This window comes from Oryzias melastigma, linkage group LG12 (assembly GCF_002922805.2).
Source record: "Oryzias melastigma strain HK-1 linkage group LG12, ASM292280v2, whole genome shotgun sequence".
NCBI lineage: Eukaryota > Metazoa > Chordata > Actinopteri > Beloniformes > Adrianichthyidae > Oryzias > Oryzias melastigma.
The window spans coordinates 18,027,773-18,037,068 of record NC_050523.1 but is presented as its reverse complement, the minus strand read 5'-3'; the positions used below and the strand labels follow the sequence as shown (position 1 = coordinate 18,037,068).

Genomic DNA, 9,296 nt, shown 5'->3' with positions numbered 1-9,296 from the left:
CAGATTTTTAGGTTATGAGAAAGTTTGACTGACAAGAACCGTTTTTGTGAGCACTTCGTTATGAAGAACCACTTCACAACAGTTACCCTGCAGAACCAGCATTTTGTTTTTGTTTCGAGTAGAACTAGCAAGCCTCAAGCTTTAAATTCCAGTAATGGCAGGATGCTGACAGTGTGCACATTTAACAGAAAATGTAAAAACTTTCAGTCGTAACATTAGAAACTAAACCTTCAATGACCCATCATTTTGACTTTTTAGAACATATTTAATATGCAACTTCAATACAAATCTTCAAATCAAAAGAAATAGGTTATAATCAGAAAAAAGCTACACGTTTTCAGAACAGGCAGTAACTGTAAAAATATCCTTGATAAATTAAGTCAACAAAATGAGAATGATAGATGGGGTAACTTTGCAGTAATACCTCCTATCAGTGGTAGAAGATTCCATCCAACATACACCTCACATGCTATCGTTAAGCTGCAATCAGGGTCTTTCTATGGGAAAAAAAGGTCTAGGGAAAGCTTTAAAGATTTTAAATACATTTAGCATATACATATATATAAAAAAATACATAAAAATACAAAAATGTAGCTAAAAGATCGTGTAAAGAAAATAATAGATGTGTATAACTAGCTTTTTTGAACACTTAAAGCTTGAATAGTTTAAAATACCAATGTACAAGCTGGTTTTTAGATCAGAAATCTCATTCAAATCAAATATTTCACTCATCAACAAGCAGAGAAAAACAATTAATGAACAGAAAAAAATATTGTTAATGGAAAACAGAAAAAAATGAATTTTAAGGGGATTTTAAACCTTATTTTCTGCACAAATTGTATTTTTTACATTGAAAGGCAACATTTTTGAGGGTGCATCATTGGGGCAGTGCAAGAATAGTATAGAAGCTACTTTGTAAATTAAAGTCCCACATGGTAAGACTTCTCATATCAATAAATTGTCCATGACTTTAAATACAACTGCATTAGTTTAGGAAACTTGTGCGTTTTTTAACTCGTGAATATTTTTTTGTCTAATCTGTCACACAGAAGTAGTCATAATAGAATCTCTGAGTTTAGATTTAGGGCGTCTTCAGGTCCACCACAATGCTTTTCTTCTAAAGATAGAAGGGCCATAAGAGCATGCATTAAGGAGTGAATAAAAGTATCCAATCAGTCTTTATTGTACTTTTTTTCTACGAAATAGAAATTAGGTAGTTTCTGCAAAGAAAATAATTCAAATGTTTCTATTGAGCATACTGAGAATACTTGTGTGTTTTAGAGACAAAAAGGAGTGTATCAAATGTATTATGTTTCCCGTTTGGCAGTTAAAAACCATGCAGTGCAGCATCATCAGTTTATAATCACAAAGAAACAGTACTGAGTTGGAGACATCTTAAATAACGGGGGAATGGATGTTTAGTCGTTCATTTGGGGTTAAAAAGAAGAAGAAGAAAAAAAAAGGCATGCCCAGTGGGGGGAGTTTATTGCGGTTAAACATAAGTCTAAAGTGGCAGTAGTTGGTCAGGCTGATGTGAAGAGGTGTGCCGCTCTAATTTGGTCGTGATAAATCACAACAAACTCGTTTAAGACCGTTTCTTTTATAGGTTGCATGCCTGACCTCAAAAACCGATGCTATGTCACTAGGGTTTTTTTTTTAAGTAATTTTATTTTTCCTCTTCAACCAGAGCCCTGTTTCTGTCCGGTCCAATATGACATCAATTCTAGTTTAATATTGCAGTTGGATTTCTGTTATTAGGCTGAAATTAAGTGGAACATCAGCCTGATGCTAACCCAACAAAGCTAGGGGGGTTCAGGTCCAGTGACCACATCACTGTCACCAATACAGTCAGCTTGTGATGCCACTTTTATTCCCCAGGTCCATCGTTGTAACGTTTGTTATCGCTCTAAATGTGTTCACAAGAAGTTTGGAAAACATAATTTAAGACTGATTGGTGGTCACTTTTAGAATAAACTGCTCTGAAGTTGAGAAATATCTAACTTTGTCGTGGGAACCCTGTTTAGGACATACTAGAGCAGCGTACTGAAGGGGAACCCATCTGGGTCAGCACCTTATCCAACCACTGGAGGGGGCCGTTGAGATGCAACTCAATCCAACAAGGGGTGCTGGTTACTGTCTGACGCCTGAGGAGAAACAAACACAGTTAAAGTGTACTTATTTTTGTTTTAAATACATAACATAACATATACACATAACAACAAGTTAGCAAAAAAAAAAGGGTCAAACTCTGACGACAGATAATTAAAGCTTTAATAGAATGAATGTATAATAATCAAACAACAGAAAGCTGAGTGGTAAACAGAGGCTGACTGGTAACTACACTGGCAACACTGAAGCTTAACCGCAGCCAGTGACAAGAGTCAACAACACCCCACCCAACACGCCCTCATCTGGATCTGAGTACAGCACAGGAGAATACAAGGCAGAACCAGAGCAGATGTCTGTTGAAGGAATGGTTGGACGGCAGCAGAAACCAGTTCAGCTCTGTAACTTCTTAACTAAAAAGGATTCCAATAAGAGGTTATAGCACACGCTTAATGAAAGGCACACACAAACTAAAGCAATATAAAAATAAAAAAAAGACTACGGGAGCTGAGTTTATCACCATTTAATGTAATTTAGTCTGCAAGTCTCAGAATTTGGTTGTATGATTGCAGAATTTATCAGAGTTAAAAAATTGATAAATGTTGTCATGAATGAAAGAGTGAAAAGTTCTTTCCAGTGTCAAAATTGAAATGTAACCTGATTTTTTTTTTACCAGTCCTTAAGATTTACACAACTAAATATTTTAATGTTTAAGTAAACACACTAAGGACTTTAATTTTTTTTAAACACCAAGACAAAACACTATATTTTCAACCATAATGCCCACTTAAAATTGACAGTCCTCCTTCTAATCCAGCTCGCCTTATAATAAATTATGGTTGTGTTTACTGACTTTGAGTTTTTTTTTTTTTATATATTTTTGTGGTTGTCAAAAAGTTTTAGTACAAGTAAACTCCAAACTTTAACCCCCATCGATCCATTGCCTGCCTCTTGGCTACACTAAAATTATACAAAATTACAAAAATTATGTAATATTATCTTATTAATAGTTCAGATGCCCATCCAATATCCAAATTACATCAATCTGTGTAACATTCCCTTTAGTGTCAAAAAAAACTTTTATCTCTTATTAAAAGTTCATGACGGATAACTTTTCCCAGAATTCCAGACACATCCATCGATTTACAGAGTTTGCAATTCATTTTTCAAATCTCTGTGTAGCCAAAATCTCATATTACCATATTTTTTATGTAAAAACTACAGATGAAACATTTGACAAAACAGAAACTCAAACTTTGCTGTACTTTATATCTAAAAAAGTGTTTAAAAAGTATAAAGTATATTTCAGAATTCTTCCACACGACGTTCTGTACAGAGTAAAAGGATTGTGGTGTTTTTGTGTAATGAAACAAACGATACAAATCAAGACTAGAAAAGACATGAACGCACCTGTACTCGGCTCCCCAGCCCTTGACGAAGCTCATTCTGATTGTGCACATTCGGGTTAGCTGATACACCGCCTCAAAGCCCTGATTGACGGACTGGGCCAGCAGTGCTGCAAACTCCTGGTTGTTAAAAATCTTCAGGTTACAGCCTTAAGAGAAAGAAATAAAAAACAAGTGTGAGCCATATATCGTTTCTCTTTTAACAGATCAAATAGCCATAAAGTAAGATAAATTAAACAAATAGGTGACCCAACTTTAAATCCTTTCAAAATACAAGCATAAGAATCAACTAAACCCTTCTAATAAAAAACACAACTTTGATAAAAACCTATGAACTTAACATGGGAACCATCATTCTGCGTATAAACCTGACATTCTCTAAAACCTCCTGGACTGGAAAAAACAAAGGTGAGTCAAGACTTTGATGGAATGACGCAGAAGAAATCTGCTGCTGAACTGATGCCAGCGGATCTCAACGAGCTGCAGGAGTGTTGTCATTTTTCTTTTTCAAAGACCCGGCCTGATTTGGTACACATCGCTTCTGCACTGCACTGTCGACACTTTTTAGTCTTTTCCAGTATTTATTTATTTATTTTTTCGCCGTGACAAAACTGAGAAACTAAAAATACTGATGTGGCTTTTAAGAATCTGTTTGTTTCAAACCTTTTTTTTTTATTTGCACGAATGCACTTAAAATAAACTCAAAGCTAGCCCTCGACAGGGCATGAAATGTTCAAAGTTAACAGATGAGTCAGTGAGTGGGTGACAGTGAGAAATCCCGTCTCATTGTGAAGTCTTCTTTCATCCGCATAAGCTGACAAATAACAAGGACATGCTGTGACTTTCTGCAGTCAGATGTGCTGGATTTTATAGTCACTTCCTCTTCCCTTGCAGACAGGTTAGATGCTTATGCCTTAATATTCTTAAGGACAGTGTACTGCATTTTAACCTGCAGAGGTATCTCTTTTCCCAACAATATTTCATGCAGTAGTTATATCGTGTGCATGTGTTATATATAAATCTTTTAAGGCCTGATTTCCCCAACTGTTTTTTGTACTGGCTGTACGTAAAACCAAGGGCCTGCAAATAATCACTAAGAGTGATATTTGAAAAACACAGCCCAAACTTCTCCACTCCAACTTCAAGGAAAAGTTATTTTAGAAAGAAAATTTTCCTTTAAATTATTTAAATAAACTATAGATTTCTTTTTCCCAAATTCAGTAAAAAACACACAGAAGAAACCATCTTTCTTGTATGCCCACCTGGAGGTATTTTGCAGACTGTGGCGGGATGCCAGCCGTATCGTTGATTGCAGTTGGGACTCTGTACAAAAATGGCACTGTCACTGAGGCACTCTGCAAAAACCTCTCCTCCAATGTAGTACAACCGGACGCCGCGACCTGCACAATTGAATACAAAAGAGCACAAACAGTAAATTACTAACAGTTAAAAACACGCCTGCCTTAAAAAAAAATAATAAATAAACTTCACTGACAGCAGTTTGATTAATTTTAGCAACTTAATTTCTCTTGTTGTGTTAGACAAAACCAGACACACAAAGATCCACAAAAACACAGATGTCCCACTCTGACAGAAATACATAGAAAAAAAAAAAAGACAAAACCAAATACAGCCACAACCGTAACACATAATAATGTGTCTGTTTTAGAAAATTCTACTTTCTGAGAAACTTCTATGTTTAGATTGTCATTTCTAAATAAAAATGCTAAAGTCTTGATGTGCATGTGTACCTATGTGTCTCCTTGTCATTTCAACTGTTGCATTTCTATTGACGTTGCTCAGGAGTCCTAAACAGAAGCGCTCGGAGTTGGAGGGGTCAGTGAAGCCGTCGACGGTCAGGGATGGTTGGGAGGCGTGGAAATTCTCTCCGACCCGCTGGTTCAGTTCGTAGTACGCTATGGAGCACCAGAACGCAGGTTCACTGTAGGTGACTGGCTGGAGATCTGAAAAGACACCAAGGATCACGTTTTGAGTTCCCAGTACATCAAGTTTACCATAATAAATCCTCTAAAAAGAAGAAAACTGAATTTAATAACATTTTTCTGTTTTTTAGCTACATACAATCTGAAGCAAAACTTTAGATCGCGCAAAAAAGCAAAAAAACTAAAGCCAACAAGTACAGAGAGCTTACCCATGCCGGTGACAGGTGACAGGGTACTTGGTGACATTTCTGCTGGTGAACCTAGTAGGCAACAAACAAACTTTACTTAGCAATTCTCATGATGTTTTCAATCCATGTCATTTATTTTCCGTTGCTACAGTTCTACTACAGACGAAAGAATCTACCTGATTCCATACTTTGATTCATTTGCTGATCACTGGTCTCCCCATCTTCACTCATGTAGCCAGGTGGAGGAGTGTCTGCAATGCATAGACCAGGAAAAAAAATAATAATTTAGGTATAAAATTATTTTTTTCGTTTTTAACTCTGGTGTTTTCCTCAGAGGGATCCTCCCTATCAGTGATGAAGCCTCATCAGTGAACAGGGTCGTCGTGGGATCAGGGAGGGGAGTCTTCTGTGATCATGAGTTGGAGGAGGTCATTGGTGTGGACACGTCCCCAAAATATTATTTCCACATCTCAAAATTAAGCCAGATTTCTACTTTGCATCTTATTTTTAAGTAATTTTATGCTTCGTTTTGTTGTGTGGGTGGGGGTCAGAGAAGTTGTGAGTATTATGTGCATCTTGTATTTATTTTGTTCACAGCACAACTCTAAAGTGCTGTGACCCTAAAGTGTTGTGAACTTCAAATGTTGTGTTGTGACCCTTCATGGCCACCATAGAGAGGTGTGTGCTTAAAAAAAATTATGTATACAACTGAACATTTTGTGTACTCTACCTTCAGGCTTTAAACTGTAACAATACCAACAATAAACACAAATTTCATAATTTGGCCAACTTTACGAAAAGGGAACTTTCTATTCTCAATTTCACTGGTAGGTGGTTTGTTGGTAGGTGGTTTGTGGATGAGTATTTTATTTAATAAACATCTAAAAATCTCTCCCACCAAAAATAAGCCAAACAGACTCTCAGTCAATCAGATCATGTTAGTAAGTGATTCTGTTTATCAGGGAAACTGGACTCTAAAGGTGTTTGTTGAAGAGGTCTGGCTGCTATCAGAGCAGCTTCTTTAGAACCATGAGTTCTGACCAAAAAAAAAAAAACAAAAAAAAAACGTTTGCTTTGCATACTGACCAGGTATATAGTTGTTAGGAGGTTCAATGCCTGCAGGGAAGTTGGTATTTTCTGGAATGGAGTTGGTAAAATCATCTAGAGGTGGAAGCTCTGTCAGAATCTCTGTGTGGCGTGGCACCAACACTGGAGGGAGAACTACAGAGGAAAGGATCCGATTTAGCTCCACGCGGTTTGTTATGATAATCAAAACAGTAGAACAACAAGTCAGGTACACACACATGCATCATCCTGTCGAATTAACACTTATGAAAATCATGGCGTTATATCATTTTTCTCTCGGTTTAGCCTGGACATTGACGGGGCTGGAAACATTTTAGAATCCTTGTATCGGGACATTTGTTAGAGGGCATCTTAAGGACCACAGCCAATCACAATCAGCGACTGCCACTTCAAATAAAGAATTCTTAAGGGTCATTACCAGGCGTCTCCACTCTCTGGTAGTGATAAGGATTGACGCACACTTCGTCTTTTTTGAGGTTGAATGCATACTGGCATGTGTCGATGGCCCTCAGCTCGTGGTGGCTGTGAAGGTCGGGCCATCTCCATAAGCGGCAGTAGATGACATGAGGCAGGCCTTTACGATGAGAGACTTGCAGACGCCCGTCCAATGACCTGAGATGAAGTGGAGGCAGGACAGCACAAAGCTCAGTCAAGAAAAAAAAAAGAGATTCAAGAGCAAGCTGTGAAATGACTAAGACTCTTGAAAGTTTTGCAAGAGAATCATCCTGAATCAAGCCAAATTTTATTAAAATAAAAAACATGATTTAACAAAAATACATCTTTTATTATAAACCAGATCCTACATTGACTTAAATCTACATAAATTAGACTTATCTATGTAAATTCTTTGAAAAAAAAAAACATTGCTTTGCAACTTTTTAAAGACCCACTCCATTTAAATGTGTAAATTTGAACATTTTCTTATGAAAGACGACAAGAAGAAAATTAAGATTAAAACAGTGTTTCTGAGTATTATTTAATCAAATCATAAATCAGATGGGAAAAACGCAGTTGAAAAAGGTTTTAGCTGTGGCGTAGAAGCTATAACCAGCAGGTTGCTACCTGTTTTACTCCATTCTGATGCTGCATTTACATCGGGCTCAGAAACCCGCTTCCAATGAAAAGTCTAACTAAACGCACATATACTGGGGGAGTAAAGGTTTGGGCACCCCAGGTAAAATGTTATATTTTTTGTGCATAAAGAAGCCAAAGAAAGATGGGAAATTCATATATCCATCAGTTACCCTTTCAAAATAAAAGAAAACACACAAAAACAAAAGTTATGGCGGGTGTGAGGGGTGTTGTTAGTTAGCAGGACAGTGTGTAAACAGATGGATGATGGGAAGGTGAGGTAGGCTTACTCCACGCCACCTGCAACCCAGAGGCAAATTTTCTAATGAACTACTGCCGCTCTGCAGAAACTATGTCCTAGAAATTGAGAAGTTTTTTGATTTTGACTAAAAATGGCAGAGTCGTAATTAAAAGACCACTGGGAACGCTTTTAAAATAGATTGGAGTGGGACTTTAAATCCTTCAAAGCATTCTATCTTCCTTCAGTTGTAGCATTCTATTGTTTTAGATCAACCAATTAAAATAAACTACTGAGGACAGGCTTTACAAATGAAGCATTCCTGAATTTGCTAATCCAAATCACATGGCATTGCTGAATACAGTGAGCTCCTGCTCTACATTTCCTAATAGGCTTTATTAGACAATTTAATATTATAGTAACACAATTGTAAACCAATAGAGGAGTCAAACAAAAAGCCAGTTGCAGTTTGATACCATACAATCCAGAGACAATTCTGTTTTGTTCTGCTTCCTAAGTGACATTCTGTATACCTGGTTATGTATTTGTGTCAACAGGAGTGTATTCACCTGCTGTGGTCTTGGTATCCATACATGCCTGTGGAGTCCCACTGCTCTATCGAGTGGCCTGAGCCTAGACCCCAAAAATCTGAACAATTGCTAAAGACACAACACAGACACACAAGACAAGTGCAAAAAAGGATCAAAATAAAAGCAAACAGATGGTAAACATGAGGTGTTTCAACTCAGCAAAGATGAAATCACAAATGTGTGGAGATGGTCTCTTCGGGACAGGACGAGCACAAAACACTGCTTTAAAATAAAGATGGTAAAAATGTGATTAGTGAGGGACACAATTCATGAGGAGCTGAAATATGAACACACGTTTAGATGTCAGGTACTACAAAGATATATTATCCTTTGAATAAAGGATGTGAATTACAAAAAGTATTTGAAAAATAAATCTCATAGTAGCCAATTGTAACTGAGAGGATTTAGATTGAATCAACCTTTATGAATTCGATTTTAGGATGGATGACAAAATAAATACACAGCAATGATGTGTTGATGAGAAATTAAAAAGACGAAACAAAATGTTTGACAATAGAAAAAATGTGACCACAAAAAGTGGGTCACAACACCGCATAGTTCCTACTCGGGCTGACGTGCGTTTTCTCAGTACTTGTTGTTGAATTGGATCAAAGAAAGTGCTGCTTCCTGCTTTGCTACAGTGCGGACGCACACTGCTTTGCTCCCCC

At 37.1% G+C, this 9,296-nt stretch overlaps 1 protein-coding gene across 3 annotated transcripts in view; it reads right to left on the bottom strand.

The window, feature by feature from the left end:
- Positions 1–244: 244 nt before the first annotated feature.
- The window catches only part of smad2 (SMAD family member 2), a 16,233-nt gene continuing 7,181 nt past the window's right edge, over positions 245–9,296 (bottom strand). Inside the window, exons 3-11 of one of the 3 annotated variants that reach the window (XM_024299568.2) lie at positions 8,608–8,697; positions 7,148–7,341; positions 6,730–6,864; positions 5,832–5,894; positions 5,665–5,715; positions 5,264–5,476; positions 4,775–4,912; positions 3,517–3,661; positions 245–2,144 (exon numbers count right to left, since the gene is read on the bottom strand). In XM_024299568.2, coding sequence (XP_024155336.1) covers positions 2,021–2,144; positions 3,517–3,661; positions 4,775–4,912; positions 5,264–5,476; positions 5,665–5,715; positions 5,832–5,894; positions 6,730–6,864; positions 7,148–7,341; positions 8,608–8,697 — 1,153 coding nt within the window. In that variant the 3' untranslated portion in view covers positions 245–2,020. Of the gene's footprint in view, positions 2,145–3,516; positions 3,662–4,774; positions 4,913–5,263; positions 5,477–5,664; positions 5,716–5,819; positions 5,895–6,729; positions 6,865–7,147; positions 7,342–8,607; positions 8,698–9,296 lie in introns of all 3 variants that reach the window. The other 2 variants (XM_024299567.2, XM_024299569.2) reach the window with 2 other exon arrangements.